General features: G+C 44.5%; 1 protein-coding gene across 1 annotated transcript in view; it reads right to left on the minus strand.

Annotated features, from left to right (window-relative positions):
- The window catches only part of ACSL5 (acyl-CoA synthetase long chain family member 5), an 81,883-nt gene that overhangs the window by 46,148 nt on the left and 15,667 nt on the right, over positions 1–20,068 (minus strand). The window contains exons 2-6 of the mRNA XM_040361625.1: positions 10,728–10,900; positions 7,609–7,717; positions 5,446–5,510; positions 5,255–5,356; positions 259–358 (exon numbers count right to left, since the gene is read on the minus strand). Of these exons, the coding sequence (XP_040217559.1) occupies positions 259–358; positions 5,255–5,356; positions 5,446–5,510; positions 7,609–7,717; positions 10,728–10,883 (532 nt within the window). The 5' untranslated portion in view covers positions 10,884–10,900. The remainder of the gene's footprint in view (positions 1–258; positions 359–5,254; positions 5,357–5,445; positions 5,511–7,608; positions 7,718–10,727; positions 10,901–20,068) is intronic.

Consider the following 20,068-nt stretch of genomic DNA (forward strand, 5'->3'; position numbering starts at 1 on the left):
GGTTTTCAAAATGTTTTACAAGTAAATATGTAAAAAGTGTGGCGTGCAGAGACATCCCCAAAAAGACCTGCAGCTGTAATTGCAGTGAAAGGAGGTTCTACAAAGTATTGACTCTGGGGGGCGCCATACAAATGTACACCACACTTTTCACATATTTATATTAAATCTGCTGGGGCTGCTGAGGCAATATCTGGGCTATAAACCAGCAGCTCTAGAGGTATATAAATTCCGGCATGTCATGTGATGTCACTTACTCACCTCTGTTAACAATGAACACAATGGCTTCCGATCCTAGCGTGTCATAGAGAGGTACCACAGCCATGGAGTAGGAATAACAAGCCAGCTCAGCAATCACCACCTAAAGTTGCAAAGGAGGACACTGATTAATACCATGTAGCAAGGTCCGGGGCCTCCAGAGGCCTAATGGTGGCTGTAACGGTATGGCCCGTGGGACCCAGAGGCTCTTGAAGGATACGGGGTACTACTGTGTCAGCTTCACCAATGACTCTTGTGTCTAGGGTCATCCTATGTCCACTAGGGGCATAGGATGACTGAGAACTGATATCATCGATTACATGAGATGGGACAGTAATGATAATTCATGTATTGCAGGATATCTTGAAATATTACAAGTTGTTCATTCTGAACACAACAGGTCAATAGAGTGTCTCCTTCAATGTGGAACATAGACTGTTAAGATGTTAATTGATGTTAATCACCTCCAGCTATCTGGCTGTAGTGATGAAAGCTTGCTGTGATTGCAGTCTATTGTCCATTGTGTTAATTAAGCCTGGCTCCCAAGATATTTCATGGTGCTATGCTAACTAACCCTGTATTGTGTTAAAGTTCTATTGATGCTAATATGTGTTGTGAGTTAACACACTCTAAAGGTCAGACGTCTGACTTATGTTCACTAAAGGAATGTGGATTGTGTAGTAGGTGAGAATAGCTTATCGCAGAGTCAGAAAGTCTGTCTAAGATGTGGATTGAGGGGGACTCGTTAGCACCCATTGTGTGATGTTGTGGGTGGAGTGTGTCATTGTCCCTTTGATTCCTGCAGCATGCTTTCTAACTGTATATAAGAAACCTGAGTTTACCATTAAAGTGTTATTCTGTTTTGTTTGGAACCAGAGAACAGAGCTGTGTCTCGTTATTCTGGGGGAAATCCAATGGGTCCTGTCTGCTGGATTGTGGAGTGTCGGTAGCTGTCTTGGGTTGGTGGAATGGAATATCGTAACGGCGTTAACCCCTGACCGTTACAGTGACTTCCAGAGTTAGGGACAGCTTACATCCTTCAGTGTAGAGCGGGTTACAATGCATGGTGGGTGTAGTCCAATGTAACTTAATGGGTGCCAGACACTTCTTAAAGAGATTTATTTTCTCTTGCACAGAACTGTGGGAGAGAGAGGATTGGGTCCAGGAAGTAGATGCAATGTTAGACAGCCATGCAGGGAAAGGCATCCAGCTAGACACCCCATCTGCATGAGTAGGACCGCTGACTCCTATGGCAACAATCTTGTAACAGTTTCTAACACAAGTTGCAATGAACTCCTTTACTTCTTCTACAACCTCCTATTGTAGATCTTCACTCAACTGAGCTCCCAGTCTATCACTTAATGCCGCGTACACACGATAATATTTCGGCATGTAAAAAACGACGGAAGATTTGTCCCCAAATCAAAGCTCCGAAAAACAGGGGAGAGGTGGGCAATTAGGACTATCGCGGTACAGATAAGAAGATAAAGTGAGGTATAAATACACATATATAGAAAAATAACTACATTTTATTTAAAAAAATCAATAAAAGACAATGACATTCGTGCATAGTTAAAACCGTTTGGTGGCAGACCACACATTCTGGTGACATGTGTGGTCTGCCACCAAACGGTTTTAACTATGCACGAATATCATTGTCTTTAATTGATTTTTTATTAATAAAATTGAGTTATTTTTCTATATGTGTATTTATACCTCACTTTATCTTCTTATCTGTACGCGATAGTCCTAATTGCCCGCCTCTCCCCTGTTTTCCGGAGCTTTGATTTGGGGACAAATCTTCCGATCTTTCTATACTAAATTCTCTGGATGATGGTACGACCAATTTCATTATAGATTATCCATTTACTTCCTAAGAGGCTACTTTTTCATGTAAAAAACTAAGTTTTTTAAAAATGTCATTTAAAATGATCGTGTGTGGGCTTCACATAATTTTTCGGGTTCTGAAAAACGACAACAAAAACATTCGAACATGCTGCATTTTTTAACGACGTTTTAAACAATGTAGTTTTTCGAGTTGTAAAAAATGATCGTGTGTGGGCTAAAACGACGTTAAAAACTTGCGCATGCTCAGAAGTTATAAGACGGGAGCGCTCATTCTGGTAAGACTACAGTTCGTAATGGAGTAAGCACATTCATCACGCTGTAACAGACAGAAAAGCGCGAACCGTCTTTTACTAACACAAAATCAGCTAAAGCAGCCCCAAGGGTGGCGTCATCCGCATGGAACTTCCCCTTTATAGTGCCGTCGTACGTGTTGTACGTCACCGCGCTTTGCTAGAGCATTTTTTTTATGAAGTTGGAAGAAACAACGTTTTTTCTAGAATGCGAAAAACTTTGTTTTTGACATGCCGAAAAATTATCGTGTGTACGCGGCATTAGACTTGCTGATCCACTACCACTGGATCCCCTGAGCTCTTCTAATCTTCTCACTCAGCATCTTCCTCAAGCATCACCCCTGCGTCCCTTTAGGGTCCCTAGCTTGGCACTCACAGATACTCCTCAAGAGTCACCCTGCTGGCCTGCTTTGCCCCGGGCTTGGCAGACAATAATGCTCTGAAAGCGTCACCTCCACTGGCTGGGTCCCTGGCTTGGCACCTGCTGAAGTTACCCAATTCTTCACCGTCCCTGGTTGGTGAGAATACTGCTCTGGTACTTGCTTCAGCTACTCACAGTGGTCCCCCGGTAGCATGGAAGATGGTCCCTTAGTAGCGACTAGTGTTGAGCAGAATATGCCATATTCGATTTCGCGATATATCTCGAATATATATTCGAATATTCGAGATATATTCGCTAAATTCGAATATTCGTGATATTTTATCGAAATTAAATGATTGCGATTTTTCGCTATTGCGAATGCGAAAATAATTACGATTTTTTGATAACTGCGGTAGGAGCACTCTGATTGGCTCAGAATATTCGTGATATTTTATCGAAATATCGCAACATGCGAATGCGATATTTATTGCGCAATTTCGAGAAATGCTGGAGGAGCGCTCTGATTGGCTCAGAATATTCGTGATATTTTATCGAAATATCGCAACATGCGAATGCGATATTTACTGCGCAATTTCGACAAATGCTGTAGGAGCACTCTGATTGGCTCAGAATATTCGTGATATTTTACAATACAAAATAATTGCGAATATTCGGCAAATGCGGAAGGAGCACTCTGATTGGCTCAGAATATTCTTGATATTTTACAATACAAAATAATTGCGAATATTCGGCAAATGCGGAAGGAGCACTCTGATTGGCTCAGAATATTCTTGATATTTTACAATACAAAATAATTGCGAATATTCGGCAAATGCAGAAGGAGCACTCTGATTGGCTCAGAATATTCTTGATATTTTACAATACAAAATAAAAAGTGTTTTGCATTGGTGGTGATTCTTTACTCTATCCATCTGTCACAGCCGTTTGTCAATCAAACACCTTGAAGATTGAACACGTTCATGCTGCATGCTTTGGACTTTTTTTCACTTCACATATCAAAGACATTTTTATGAAAGATTATTTTTCTATTATTGGGACTATATTTCTTTATATATTTGTTTCACTGTGTATTTCACAAGTTATTTGCGCTTGCTTATTTTATAATTTGCCCACATGTCTTGTCACTAGACATATTTTTTATTCTTGTAGAGCGACTCCATTTTCTGTCTTGTATTAAATTATGTTGTATAACATTTTTGAGTTGCTGCTGTATTCTCCCCTTTTTTTAAGGTATGCGCAATTTTTTTCTTCTTACAAAAAAAAATAATATCAAACATACAAATATTCATAACAGAAACATACACAAACCCCCCCCCCTTTTGCATCAGAGACAATCAGAGTTCTCCTACCACAGTTATCGAAAATTCGCAATCATTTTCGCATTCGCAATAGCGAAAAATCGCAATGTTTTTTTTTTCAATTTGGCAACATAAAAGGATCGCCTCAGCTTAGCTACTCGGCCCAGGGTCTCTAATCATACCAGCAATGCTTTTAGACGTCGATAGGATGTGATCTGTTTTAAAAATCAAATTGAAAAAATGCGAATATTCGGAATTGCGAATATTCACCGCGAAATTCGAAATATAGCGCGATTTCTCGAATATGCTATATTCGAGTCGAATATTCGCAATGCGAATATTCGTGAGCAACACTAGTAGCGACAACTTCCCTTTCACCTCCGACCACGACAGGTGCTCCGGCCGGCAGAACCTTTACTTCTGGTTGGACTGCAAGCCACAATCCCAACCCTACGATGCTCTCCTGCTTCTGGATAGGCCCTCAGACAGCCTAGCAGCCAGATGCCCCCAGGATAGATCTCTGGCCTTGCAGCCCAGGGCAAAAAGACACAAGTCCACCCAGATAGCTGTCCAGGTGGCATAGGACCCCGATCACCTGACTCCACCCAAATAAATAGGTTCTCCTAGCAGGCAAAGGGACTCAAGAAAATCCCTGCCCATTGGCTGAGATACCCCATATACTCTGTCCTTGCAATTCCCTTGTCTAATCTAATGTCACCAGGTACCCGGCCACCTAACGACAGAAGAGAGAAGTGCAGTTGACCTCCTAGCAATTGGCTAATGCAACTATCACTTGGCAAATAAATTTAAGAACAACCCTGCCTAAACATCAGGGCGCTACAACCACAATGGGGAGATTTGTGTCTCTGCCCCTTCCACATCGGTGAGATTTCCTGCAGTAGTTTGTGTCCCTGGCCCTCCCACAATGGTGAGATTTCAATGCAGTAGTTTGTGGCTCTGCCCCTCCCTCAATGGTGAGATTTCAATGAGTATTTTGTGTCTCTACCCCTCCCACAATGGTGGAGTTTCACTGCAGTAGTGTATTTCTCTGCCTCTCCCACAATGGGAAGATATCAATGCAGTAGTTTGTGTCCCTGGCCCTCCCACAATGGTGAGATTCCTCCAGTAGTTTGTGCCACTGCCTCTCCCACAATGTAACCCTTCTGTCTTGTTTTGCTTACCTCTGGTCGATTCTGAGAAAACACCCCAATTAATTGTTCTGGGGAAGCTTTACATCCCTTGTACAATAGGCCTGAGCCAAAAAATTCCGCTCTGTCAACGACCTGCAAAAAACAGACCAACACTGAACTTAGAATGGCCGCTGTATGTGGAAACACAGCCCACAGAGCAGAACATGGTTGTCAGGACTTACCTGTTTGTAGGTGATCCATGTATAGGGCTTGTTCGGCCTACGGGATCCCAAGCAGTCTCCATTCCCTGCAGTCATAATGCAAATGTAAATTATTTATTTCAGCACATGATCAAAGTCCAGGCATTGGAGTATGTGATTGGTGCTACAAGAGGGATTAGCCAATCAGAACTCTGATCTTTCCTTACAGTGAAGGTCATGTGACCAAACAACTTGACTTTGGTATCTGAGGGCAGCAGTTTCACCAGGTCAAGGTATGTAGCAGGGTGGCCATGGAAGCTGAGGGTCTGATTTTAAATCTGAATTACAAAGTGAGGAAGGTTTAGAATCTTTTTCAGATAATCATCAGAAATGTGTCCTTACTTTGTCTGGTAACTACACAGGAAGTGAGGGGACATCTACCCCAAGGGGACACCAAATCCAGTGTCAAATCCAATGTCAGTAGGACAGTGGATGGTGTCAGTAAGACATTGGATGGTGTAAGCAGAGCAATGGACGGTGGCAGTAGGTCAGTGGATGGTGTCAGTAGAGCAGTGGACAGTGTCAGTAGAGCAGTGGACGGTGTCAGTAGGACAGTGGAGGGTGTCAGTAGGACAGTGGAGGGTGTCAGTAGGACAGTGGAGGGTGTCAGTAGGACAGTGGAGGGTGTCAGTAGGACAGTGGAGGGTGTCAGTAGGACAGTGGAGGGTGTCAGTAGGACAGTGGAGGGTGTAAGTAGAGCATAGGGTAGTGTAGTGTTAGTAAGTAGAGAAGTGGATGGTGTCAGTAGAGCAAAGGTTAGTGTCAGTAGGGCAGTGGACGGTATAATTCAGTAGATAAGTGGACAGTGTCAGTAGGACAGTGGATGATGTCAGTCAGTAGAGCAGTGGACAGTGTCTTTAGATAAGTGGACGTGTCAATAGAGCAGTGGATGGTGTCAGTAGATAAGTGGACGGTGTCAGTGAGTAGAGCAGTGGATGGTGTCAGTAGAGCAGTGGATGGTGTCAGTGAGTAGCGCAGTGGACGGTGTCAGTAGGGCAGTGGATGGTGTCAGTGAGTAGGGCAGTGGACGGTGTCAGTAGGGCAGTGGACGGTGTCAGTAGGGCAGTGGACGGTGTCAGTAGGACAGTGAATGATGACAGAGCAGTGGACGGTGTCAGTAGAGCAGTGGATGGTGTCAGTAGGACAGTGGATGGTTTCAGTCAGAGCAGTGCATGGTGTCAGTAGAGCAGTGCATGGTGTCAGTAGAGCAGAGGTTAGTGTTAGTAGGACAGTGGATAGTGTCAGTAGAGCAGAGGCTAGTGTCAGTAGGACAGTAGATGCTGTCAGTAGAGCAGTGGACAGTGTCAGTAAGACAGTGGATGGTGTCAGTAGAGCAGTGGACGTTGTCAGTAGGACAGTGGATGGTGTCAGTAGAGCAGTGGATGGTGTCAGTAGAGCAGTGGACAGTGCCAGTAGGACAGTGGATGGTGTCAGTGGAGCAGTGGATGGTGTCAGTAGGACAGTGGATGATGTGATTCAGTAGATAAGAAGACAGTGTCAGTTGGGCAAAAATTTGTGTCAGTGGGACAGAGATTGGTGCTTATAGGGCAGTGGACAGTGTCCCTAGTTTTTATTTTTTATTTATTTTTTATTTTCCATTTTTTAGGAGTTGATATCAGAGATTACCCAGTCCCTTTCTCTGCAGCCTCAGCTGCACTGGACAGTGAATGAATGGGAAGTGTTCTGTACTGAGCAGCTTCATGTTTACTCACAAACTGTAGACTAGTAAACACAAACTACTATGCTTCAGTTATGAATGAACACAGTTAGTGATTGATATTTATCACCCGTTGACCCTTGCTCCACCCTGAAACATCTCCTGCACTGCAACAGCCAGTGGGAGAGGAGAGGAGGGATGCCGGCAGCACTCTGGGGGGAGGATGGGACCTGGGGCAATCTGCACCGCACAGGGTGATTTGGGTGTGCCCAAGCACACCTGGCACACCCTGTGACCACGCCTTTGGCAATATACCTTTTGCTAAACCTGGTGAGTCAAAGAAAAGAACAGAGAACCCATAGTGGCTCCTATGGGGGTAGCGCCTCACTTTATATACATGTAATGGTCACCACCTGTATGTGTACCCCCCCTCCACTCACCCTTCAATCCCCTTCCACTAATATTTACCAAGACTCCGCCCCTCTCACCTGACACCCGCTGACCTCTCAGGAACACTTCATATAGCGTTTTAGAATCTTCGTAGTAATGTGTCATCAGGGTGTCATCTTTCAGAAGCGCACATCTCCGAGCTCCACCCTGTATTCACATTCACAAGATATTTACCAAACATTCAATGAATATTCACACATTTCATTCCTCTGTTTCCTTCCTGAGAAACTCTATCCTGCTTATTTCTAAAAGTCTCATTGTTCCAGACAAATGTATTTTTTATTTCCTTTTAAAAATTCAAAAGATCTATCTATCTATCTATCTATCTATCTATCTATCTATCTATCTATCTATCTATCTATCTATCTATCTATCTATCTATCTATCTATCGTGGATAAAAAATGTGTAACGCTGAAAAAAGTCACATGTTGCCAAAATGATTCAAAAATAATTATAAGAAAAATAGTGTCCAATAAAGGTGAATGAAGTTCATATGGGAAATATCCCCACGAGGAATATGTAATCCTGTGTTACTCCAATGTTATTCCAAAATATGTGAAGACCCACCACCAGTGAATGTAAGGGGATTCTTACCAGCTAGCCTGTGACCGCCCTTCTCAGGGGGGTCAGTACAGGCTCTGGAGAGATACAGATGATCGTGGATGGTGTCCCATGGAGATCTCCAGGAATGATCCTTTATCTATCTCCTCTGTAGCGATGGTCAGTGCAATCACTCAGGTGCTCCAGTGACAGGTGTTCCAGCACAAGAGAAGCAATGGTGATCCAGATTTTGAAAATTTAGTGAAGCCAAATGGAGAGAAGGATTCCAATAGTGCAGACGTTACAAAAATGTATTGTAAAATGCAGAATAGCAGCTAAAAAAACTCTGTATAAAGAGTTGCAGACAATTTCCTTGCAAGGATGTATGAAAAAGAAGCTCCGCTCGTGTCAGTACACGGGTTGCCATTTCGCGAATGCGCAGTGCAAAAAAAGTCACGCCCCACGGATTGCCATTTCGCGCATTGCGCAGGGCAAAAAAAGCGACGCCCTACGGGTTGCCGTTTCACGCATGCGCAGTGCACGTTTTTTGCACTGCGCATGCACAAAACGGCAACCCGTGTACTGACACGAACTGAGCTTCTTTTTCATTCATCCTTGCAAGGAAATTGTCTGCAACTCTTTATAGAGAGTTTTTTTAGCTGCTATTGTGCATTTTACAATACATTTTTATATATATTTCCCATATGAACTTCATTCTTCTTTATTGGACACTCTTTTTATTATAATTATTTTTGAATCATTTTGGCAACATGTGACTTTTTTCAGCGCTACACATTTTTTATCCACTTTTTTTATTTTATTTATATCTATCTTTTGTGTTTAGCAGCAACCTTTCACTCGTTTATATTAATTTGACTCTAAATCAGGCACTGGCTAATGTCTATCAGTTTTCTTGTTTTGTTTTTATAATCGCTTACATAGTTTGGCCCCTAATGCCGGGTATAGACCTGTCAGCTTTTAGGGCCGGTTCACACCACATGCAGTCCAGTGTGTTTTTTTTTCTGCATCAAAAACGCATGTAAAGAAGGTTATATGGTTTCCAATGGCATAGTTCACAACACTGCAGTCAGTTCCAGGGCTTTCCATTTCCAGAAAAAAAAAAAAAGTAGAACATGCTGCATGTTTCATGCACTGGAAGGTGTTAAAACGCATAAAAAAACACACTGGAATGTTTTAAAAACACACTGGAATGCGCCAAAAACGCACTAAAAATGTGCATGCAGAAACACATCTGGAACGGATCTGGAGTACGTTTTTGTGGTTTGAACCAGCCCTTAGGCAATTTTCACCACATTCAATCACCCTAAAATAACTGAAGAGGTTGTAGTTGTTAAAACCTAACAAAAATGTTGCTAATTTTCTTTTATTTTTTTTTCTTTGTTAACTTCTTTTGTATGGCCTTGTTCACACAAGTGACAGAGGAGTGGTGAAAAGCAGATGGTCTGTGTTTATTTATTTTTTTGGTAACATTGCTGGTGGATATGTCTGTACACATTGTCGTGGTCATGTTGCGGCAAATTGTATTCCGCATGCCACCCTTGGCAGGTGGAACTGTGGCCAATTGCATAGATCCCAACTGTCCCTGATTTCGAGATACTGTCCCTGATTTGGAACAAACTTCCTCTGTCCCTCTTTCTTCCTCATTTGTCCCTCTTCTTTGTCTGATCTATATACATAGTTCCTAACTGTCCCTGATTTCGAGGGACTGTCCCTGATTTGGAGCAATGTCCCTCTGTCCCTCTTTCCTCCTCATTTGTCCCTCATTTTGGTCTGATCTATATAGTTGTATATAAAATGCACTTTTCATCTTTCTAAAAGAGTTTCCCAGAGCTACACTTTTCATCCAATTTCTAAATTGCGGCATTTGTACATTTTAAAAGCCAATATAAAGGAATAGTAGTGGTAAAAAAAGTCCTTGTGGACTTAATTAACCCTTTTTTTTTTGTTCTCCTTTGAGGGTGTGTGGCAGGGGGTGTGTCCTATGCCTACATACATTTGTTAGTAGGTGTCCCTCATTCCCATCTCAAAATGTTGGGAGGTATGTATATAGTTGTATATAAAATGCACATTTTATCTATCAAAAAGTGTTTCCCAGCGCTAAACCTTTCATCCAATTTCTAAAAAGCTGCATTTGTAAATTCCAAAAGCCAAAATAAAGGAATAGTAGTGGTGAAAAAAGCACTTGTGGGTTTAACTAATCTTTATTTTTTTGCACAATTCTCCTTTAAGGGGGCGTGACAAGGGGTGTGTCCTATGCCTGCATACTTTTGCTAATATGTGTCCCTCAATTCCCATCTCTAAAAGTTGGGAGGTATGCAATTGCACATATTCAAGTGAATAGGACTTTGTCGAAACTGAGTCCAATGTATGAGGTGCAGCAGGATTTCCACTATAAAACAACTGTCCAGGAGGCAACATCTTCTCCACCGCATATCGCTTTTCAGCCACCCGTGTCAATGAGGCCTATAGATCTATGAAAATTGCCTGAAATCTGTCAGATGTCACATCGTGCAACTCCCTGATTGAGTCCCATAAACAACAAGCAAATAATCCACCCGTGTCATGTGACCAGCGCTGTCACCCTCCAGGGCCTACCTCTGTTCCGATGGACTGCTTGTTGAGGTCTATAGGGGGGTAGACGGGTTTAGGTTTGGTGAGCACATAGATGAACGCTGATATCCCAACTGTGATGAGTGCAACGATAATTGACGTGGGGAGCGGCGTGAACAGGAAACCGAGGCAGCAGCACATTTCCACAAGTGACCGATCTGTCCAACACAAGAGAACAAAACAGGCTAAATTTACTTCATTGTAAAAAATAAAAAATAAAATTAAAGGAGCACTTGTGTTACAGAATTTACCAATGTTATAGAGCAGTGATGGTGAACCTTGGCAACCCAGATGTTTTGGAACTACATTTCCCATGATGCTTATGCACTCTGCAGTGTATTTGAGCATCATGGGAAATGTAGTTCCAAAACATCTGGGGTGCCAAGGTTCACCATCACTGCTATAGAGTATATGAAAAGCAGATGTAATCCCTCATGGAACGAATGTTCTTTAAAGCTATCTTCTTTTCTGAACGAATGTTCTATTATTATAGGCAAAGAAATAACACCTTCTGGCCACTAGATGGAGTTGAGGAGCAAATAACCTGAAGAAGATTCAATTTTTACTCCATCCATGGAAGTTATCACCTCAACACAGTGCCGATCCTGACCTCCCTGGGGCCCTAAGCAAAATGACATGTCACATTAAAGTTGAGAAGCGGGGAGGGGGGGGGGGGGGGTGCTGCGGACAGTGACATGTCACATTAAAGATTAAAGTTGAGAAGAGGGGGTGTTCTGCTGTCGGAAATGACATCTTACATTAAAGTGGGGGTTGCCTACTTCTTACCTCTTCTCCCATGCGGCCAGCGAGTTGAGGGTCCGAAAATTACTTCTCACCAGGCGGGGCCTCTAGTAATTTGGGGGGGGGGCCCTTCGCAGCTTTGCGGTGCCCTAAGCGGCTTGCATAGTGAGCCTATAGGGCGGATCGGCCCTGCCTCAACAGGAGCGTCCTCTGATGAGAAGGGTTAAAGAAAATGGCCATGCAAGTGTTCGAAAAGAACAGCATGTAATGTCGCTTATATAAACTGACAATATATATATAAATATGTATTATACCTTTCAACCCAGCATGTGTCACTGCAGTGTTATAGTGTGTTACTCTATGGTAAAATAATAACAGGATGTTCTGTCTGTTAAGTGCATGTACTTGTATCCTCCTTGTTCCTGTTCGTGATAAAGACGTGCATTGCTAATCCTCCATGAAAGTAAAGTATTCTTTGCATACAAGCTTCCAAGCGCATGATTTCAATACTCAGCTAATAGGTCATGGACTCCAGGCATTGGAGAGGACATCCCAGGTGCCAGCAGCACCCAGAGGCACTGGAAAGAATACTCAGTGAGTACAGCAAGTCAGTGAATACTGTATGCAGGCTACTGCCATTGCCATCAGTGCAGCGTTATCCATGTCCATCTGCAGCCTCGGAGGAGACAGAGAGGGGGTGGGATGAGCGCTGACAGATTACATACACGGCAAAGGAATGGCATGCATGGGTGTCGTCCATTGAGGAAGCTTCTCCTAAAGCCCATGCACAGAAACACCTGCCTAGAATTTGCCAAGGCCCATGCTGAAAAAGAAGGACTACTGGGACTCTGCACTCTGGAGTGATGAGATCTATATAAATGTTTTTGGAACTGATTGCTTCAAAACTGTATGGTGTCGCAAAGGTGAGGAGTATTGTATCATGAATTCACAGATGTACTGCTCTACATTAAAAGAGAAGATGCTACCATCACTCCGTGCCCTTGGTTGTTGTGCACTTTTCCAACATAAAAATGATCCAAAACACATATCTAATGCCCTGTACACACGATCGGTTCGTTCGATGAAAACGGTCCGATGGACCGTTTTCATCGGACGAACCGATTGTGTGTGGGCCCCATCGTTTTTTTTTTCCCCATCGGTGAAAAAAAATAGAACCTGTTTTAAATTTTTCTGATGGTTAAAAAACCGATAGAAAAAAACGATCTTCTGTGGGGAAATCCATCGGTCAAAAATCCACGCATGCTCAGAATCAAGTCGACGCATGCTCGGAAGCATTGAACTTCATTTTTCTCAGCACGTCGTTGTGTTTTACGTCACCCCGTTGGACGTGATTGGATTTTTAACTGATGGTGTGTAGGCAAGACTGATGAAAGTCAGCTTCATCGGATATCTGCTGAAAAAATCCATCAGACCGTTTTCATTGGACGAACCGATCGTGTGCACGTGGCATAAGGCCACTGTTGCATTTCTGAAGAAGATCAGGGTGAAAGTGATTCAGTGGCCAAGTAGGTCTGCTGATCTGAACCCAATCGGGGAACACCTATGGGGAGTTCTGAAGAGACAAGTTGAGTGTCACTCTCCATCCAGTCCAGTGCATTTTTTTTTTCCACATCAAAAATGCATGGAAAGTAGGTTATATGGAGCCAAATTCTCAAAAGAGATACGCAGGCGGAACTGCTGTTCAGCCTGCGTATCTCTGTGCCTAACTTTGGAAACGATCCTCAAAAGGCTTTTTCCAAAGTTAGGCAGAAGATCTGACATCTGTAAGAGACTTACACTGTCAGATCTTAGGATGCAGTACCGCATCCGTCGCTGGGGGCATTTCTCATTGAAATGCCACTTTGAGTATGCAAATGAGGACTTAAGCAGATCCACAAAGCTTTTAAGCATTGTGATTTCTGCGTAAGTTCCGATTTGCTTGCGCAAAACTAGGGCTGGTTTTACAATGTGGAAAGTTAGTCACACCATGTAAAAGCCCATTCAAGCGACGGCATTTGGTATGCATTCCTGAGGGAGAACTCCACGGCAATTTGTAAAATCAAAACCGGCATGGGTTCCCCCCCAGGAGCATACCAGGCCCTTAGGTCTGGTATGGGTTGTAAGGAGACCCCCCCTACGCCGAAAATCGAAGTAGGGGGTCCCCCTACAATCCATACCAGACCCGTATCCAAAGCACGCTACCCGGCCGGCCAGGAATGGGAGTGGGGACGAGCGAGCGCCCCCCCCCTCCTGAGCCGTGCCAGGCCGCATGCCCTCAACATGGGGGGGTTGGGTGCTCTGGGGCAGGGGGGCGCACTGTGGGCCCCCCCACCCCCCCACCCCCCACCCCAGAGCACCCTGTCCCCATGTTGATGAGGACAGGACCTCTTCCCGACAACCCTGGCCGTTGGTTGTCGGGGTCTGCGGGCGGGGGCTTATCGGAATCTGGGAGTCCCCTCAAATAAGGGGGCCCCCAGATACCGGCCCCCCACCCTAAGTGAATGGATATGGGGTACATCGTACCCCTACCCATTCACCTGGAGGCAAAGTGATAGTTATTAAACACACAACACAAGGGTTTTTAAAATCATTTATTAGTCTGCTCCGGAGGCCCCCCCTGTCTTCTTTAGCTCTAATACCAGGGAGGGCTTCTTCTTCCGCTCTCCGGGGGTCTTCTCCGCTCTCCGGGGGGGGTTTCTTCTTCCGCTCTCCGGGGGGGGTCTTCTCCGCTCTCCGGGGGTCTTCTTCTATCTTCGCCGCTCTCCGCTGTTGACTCGGCGCACCCCGGTTCTTCTCCAGCTGTCCGGTGCCTTCTTCTTCAGCGCTGGCTGCCTGCTATCTTTGTGTGTTAGCTCAATTTCTAGCAGGCAGCCAGCGCGGTCTTCTGTGACGTCATCTTCTTCTCTTCTCCCTTCTTCCGATGTTGACTCGACGCCTCTTCTCACTGCAATGATGGAAGCGCGCCTTGCATCCCATTTATATTGGCCTCACCGTCCCATCATGCTCCGGTAGGTACCCACGTGGGTAGGCACCCACCACGTGGGTACCTACCGGAGCATGATGGGACGGTGAGGCCTATATAAATGGGATGCAAGGCGCGCTTCCATCATTGCAGTGAGAAGAGGCGTCGAGTCAACATCGGAAGAAGGGAGAAGAAGAGAAGAGAAGAAGATGACGTCACAGAAGACCGCGCTGGCTGCCTGCTAGTAATTGAGCTAACACACGAAGATAGCAGGCAGCCAGCGCTGAAGAAGAAGGCACCGGACAGCTGGAGAAGAACCGGGGTGCGCCAGGTCAACAGCGGAGAGCGGCGAAGATAGAAGAAGACCCCCGGAGAGCGGAGAAGACCCCCCCGGAGAGCGGAGAAGACCCCCCCCCGGAGAGCGGAAGAAGAAACCCCCCCCCCGGAGAGCGGAGAAGACCCCCGGAAAGTGGAAGAAGAAGCCCCCCCTGGTATTAGAGCTAAAGAAGACAGGGGGGGCCTCCGGAGCAGACTAATAAATGATTTTAAAAACCCTTGTGTTGTGTGTTTAATAACTATCACTTTGCCTCCAGGTGAATGGGTAGGGGTACGATGTACCCCATATCCATTCACTTAGGGTGGGGGGCCGGTATCCGCCCGCAGACCCCGACAACCAACGGCCAGGGTTGTCGGGAAGAGGTCCTGTCCTCATCAACATGGGGACAGGGTGCTCTTGGGTGGGGGGGCCCACAGTGCGCCCCCCTGCCCCAGAGCACCCAACCCCCCCATGTTGAGGGCATGCGGCCTGGCACGGCTCAGGAGGGGGGGGGGCGCTCGTTCTTCCCTACTCCCATTCCTGGCCGGCCGGGTAGCGTGCTTTGGATACGGGTCTGGTATGGATTGTAGGGGGACCCCCTACGTCGATTGTTCGGCGTAGGGGGGGTCTCCTTACAACCCATACCAGACCTAAGGGCCTGGTATGCTCCTGGGGGGGGAACCCATGCCGGTTTTTTATTTGAAAATTGGCATGGAGTTCTCCCTCTCAGGAATGCATGCCGAGCGACGCTGTCAATTTTTTTTTTTTTTTATTTGTTTTCCCGGCGCGTATTTTTTTTTTCACCCGTCGCAACTTTATTGTCCCGTCGCAATCCACAAAGCCCGGCGTAAATTACGTTCGCGCGCTGCCCGTCGGGAAAAATGACGTCACACGCATGCGCAGTACGTCCGGCGCGGGAGCGCGCCTCATTTGAATAGGAATCGCCCCCTCGAGCAGACGACCGCCTTGCGACGGAGGCACTTAAGTTACACGGCGTGTAATTTCTAGGTAAGTGCTTTGTGGATCGGGCACTTAGGTAGAAATTTAACGCCTGTGTAACTTAACTGCTGAAAGTTAAGTTAGGCAGGTTTTTTGAGAATTTGGCCCATGGTTTCCAATGGCATAGTTCACATAGTTCCAGGGCTTTCAAGTTTCAGAAAAAAAAAAGTAGAAAATGCTGCATTTTTCCTGCACTGGACTATTCTGGAACAAGTAAAACATATAAAAAAACAGAATGCACTGGAATGCATCAAAAACGTATAAAAAATGCACCAGACCCTCAGTACAGTGGAAAAAATAAGAAAGAAAAGCATCCGGAAACGTATCAAAAACACACTGAAACGTGCCAAAAACACATTAAAAAAGAGCATGCAGAAACAGATCTGGAGTGCGTTTTTGTGGTGTGAATCAGCCCTAAAAGGTCGTTCTTGTAGAATGGAAAAAGATAGATGTTGCAATATGTCACCAACGTGTTCACTCCATGCCTAGAAGACTTGGTGCTGTCCTTACAAATCATGCAATGTCATACAAAATACTAGATGTATTTGTTTTTGTTGTGGAGTGTATTTATTTTTGCATCAACAAATTTGAGTGAAACTGAAGATTTTGTGATCTAAGTTATTTATTAACCTTACTATATAGGCATTTTTTTTAGTTTTTTTCAATCTGCAGCATTGTAGTTTTCTGTAAAATGCAACATAATATGGCTACCTGGAGGCGTTCTGTACAGTCGGTGTACAGAACTTCCCCAAAAAAAAATATTCCCTGCTTGTGTGATTGGCTCACTGATTTTCCCAGAAGTCTACACAAGTTGGATTTTAGGCATCCTCTTTAACAAAAATTTCATTTTTGGTGAGATACTGCCAAAGTAGGCTTAGGCCCCATACACACGAGAGGATTTCCGCGGATTTCTATGCGATGGAGTGTACTCACCATCGCATTGAAATCCGCGCCAAAATCCTCTGGCGATGACGTGTCGCGCCGTCGCCGCGATTATGACGCGGCGACGTGCGCGACGCTGTCATATAAGGAATTCCACGCATGCGTCGAATCATTACGACGCATGCGGGGGATCCCTTCGGACGGATGGATCCGGTGAGTCTATACAGACCAGCGGATCCATCCGTTGGGATGGATTCCAGCAGATGGATTTGCTTGGCATGTCAGCAAATATTCGATCTGCTGGAATCCATCCCAGGGGAGAAATATCCGCGGAAACAGATCCGCTGGAGTGTACACACCATAGGATCTATCCGCTGAAACCAATTTGCTGGGATTTTTCAGCGGATGGATTCTATCGTGTGTATGGGGCCTCAGGGTTAGGGTTTCCCATTGAAGAATATGGCTAGGACTCAGGAATTGGAACAGGGACCTCCCCAAAGGTCAAAGGTCAGAAGGCGGGTTCCCTCCTAAGAACACTGCCAGTGCATTGGCTGATTAATAATGAAAAAGTCACTCCCATTCAGATTCCCTTTGCACATAGACAAACAAACGTATTTTTCTTCAAAGCAGAGACAGGTAGGAATCTGAAACAAAGTTGCTATCGTTTTGGTATTTGACAACTATGTTGATTTTACATAAGATGAAGGTGTATTTTTTTTTTTTTTTGGATTGTATACTTAGAAAAGTATTCCTTAATAAAATATATTTAAAGTAGACCTATAGGTAAAACTTTATTATTTTTTTTCATTTTGGAGGGAGAGTTATAACCCCTGTTAGATTTTTTTTTCACGTCTCTGTCCCATTGCGCTGATTTCCCTTCACTTCCTGTCCCATAGCCAAACAGGAAGTGAGAAGAAATCCCTAAAATTAAGGGAAATCCTTGGGAACACGCCAGGTCACCAAAACTAGCAGTTTCACTTTATGATTTAAAGGAACACTAAAGGCAAATTTTTTTTTTTTAAATAACAAACATGTTATACTTACCTCCACTGTGCAGCTCGTTTTGCACAGAGTGTCCCTGATCCGTGTCTTCTGGGGTCCCTCGGCGGCTGTCTTGGCTCCTCCTCGCAAAAGCTTTCCACCTTCATACGAGCGAGCTCGCATGGTGGAAAGCTTTTGCGAGCGCGCTCCCGTGATACAGCGGCGGGCATAGCCGCTGACTGTATCACTCGGCCCCGCCCCCCAGCGCGCCGCATCATCCGCTGTGATTGACAGCAGCGCCAGCCAATGGCTGCGCTGCTATTAATCCGTCCAGCCTAGCCAATTAACGGCCAGGCTGGGAACCGAAGAGGATCACATGGACGCGCGCGGGACTTTAGAGGGGTCAGGTAAGTAAAACGGGGGTTCGGGGGGGGGGGGGGGCGGTATCTTTGGATGTTTTTTCACCTTAATGCATAGGATGCATTAAGGTGAAAAAACATTTACCTTTACAACCCCTTTAACTGTCTGTGTCTCTGTTGCAGAGATTACCCCTCGCTTCCTGTCCTAGTGACACCCTTAAGCCTTGTACACACAATCGAACTTCCATCGGACAGACCCATGGAATGGCCGTGAACTTTTTCTGCATACAGATGGCAGAACTTTTTTTCTGCCAACATACACGAAACTACGTGTTTTTTCAGCTCTTTAGCGCCACTTCTGCTAATGTTGTCTTATGGTTAGCATTGGTTCGGGCATGCATGTTTGTACTTTGGATTTTATTCCAAAGGACTTGTGTGCACACAATCGGATAATCCGACGGCACACATTTGTTGTCAGAAAATTTGAGAGGATGCTATCCCACATTTGTTGTCGGAAATTCCGACAACAATTGTCCGATGGAGCGTACAAACGGTCAGATTATGCGACAACATCCTCCCATCTCACACAATTGTTGTCTGAAAATCCAATCATGTGTACGAGGCTTTACACATTTCTTGGGATGGCTTATCTCAGTACTAAAGTCAGATGAGCAATTTGTTTAGCTGAAATAATTTTTTACTTTTTCTCAGGAAAGTTACACTTTAAATAATTTCAGTATCTGACCCTGAATTTTCTTTTGGAAATTGTTGGCGGCTATGTGGATCATAAAATCTTCCTCTGTCTGGTTTAAAGGAACACTAAAGGTTTGTTTTTTATTAGATCAATTGATTGCTGTAAGCTAGAGCATTTAACCACTTAAGGACCGGACCAATATGCTGCTAAATGACCCAAGGGGTTTTTACAATTCGGCACTGCGTCGCTTTAACAGACAATTGCGCGGTCGTGCGACGTGGCTCCCAAACAAAATTGGCGTCCTTTTTTTCCCACAAATAGAGCTTTCTTTTGGTGGTATTTGATCACCTCTACGGTTTTTATTTTTTGCGCTATAAACAAAAATAGAGCGACAATTTTGAAAAAAATTCAATATTTTTTACTTTTTGCTATGATAAATATCCCCCAAAAATATATAAAAAAAAAAAAAAATTTCCTCAGTTTAGGCCGATACGTATTCTTCTACATATTTTTGGTAAAAAAAAATCGCAATAAGCGTTTATCGGTTGGTTTGCGCAAAATTTATAGCGTTTACAAAATAGGGGATAGTTTTATTGCATTTTTATAATTTTTTTTTTTTTACTACTTATGGCGGCGATCAGCGTTTTTTTTCGTGACTGCGACATTATGGCGGACACTTTGGACAATTTTGACACATTTTTGGGACCATTGTCATTTTCACAGCAAAAAATGCATTTAAATTGCATTGTTTATTGTGAAAATGACAGTTGCAGTTTGGGAGTTAACCACAGGGGGCGCTGTAGGAGTTTGGGTTCACCTAGTGTGTGTTTACAACTGTAGGGGGGTGTGGCTGTAGGTCTGACGTCATCGATCGTGTCTCCCTATAAAAGGGATGACACGATCGATGCAGCCGCCACAGTGAAGAACGGGGAAGCCGTGTTTACATACGGCTCTCCCCGTTCTTCAGCTCCGGGGACCGATCGTCGCACTCCATCGGCGATCGGGTCCGCGGGACCCGCGGTCCCAGTCCCGGAGTGAGAATAATGATTCAGGAGTGACGGAGGTGAATAAAACAGCTAGATTTCAACAGGTATCAAACTAGTTATAATGCAAAACATTACTTTTTACTTTATCAGCTACTGTCAGACTTTCATTTAAGAGGAAAATATTTTTGTCTTTACAACCCCTTTAATTAAGGTCAGCTGGGTCTGTGTGATTGATTTCATTTGGTCTTTGGATCCTGCAGTTATCACTACATGTGTGAACACGCACAGCTCAGAACATGTCGGGCTAATTAAAAAGTGAGATTTCCAAAGTGCAATTAAAATAATTATGGGTAATCATCCAGACCTCACCGCTCCTCGCCCTCCCCAGTACAAACCATACAAATCA

The sequence above is a fragment of the Rana temporaria genome, chromosome 8 (assembly GCF_905171775.1).
Source record: "Rana temporaria chromosome 8, aRanTem1.1, whole genome shotgun sequence".
Taxonomy (NCBI): Eukaryota; Metazoa; Chordata; class Amphibia; order Anura; family Ranidae; genus Rana; species Rana temporaria.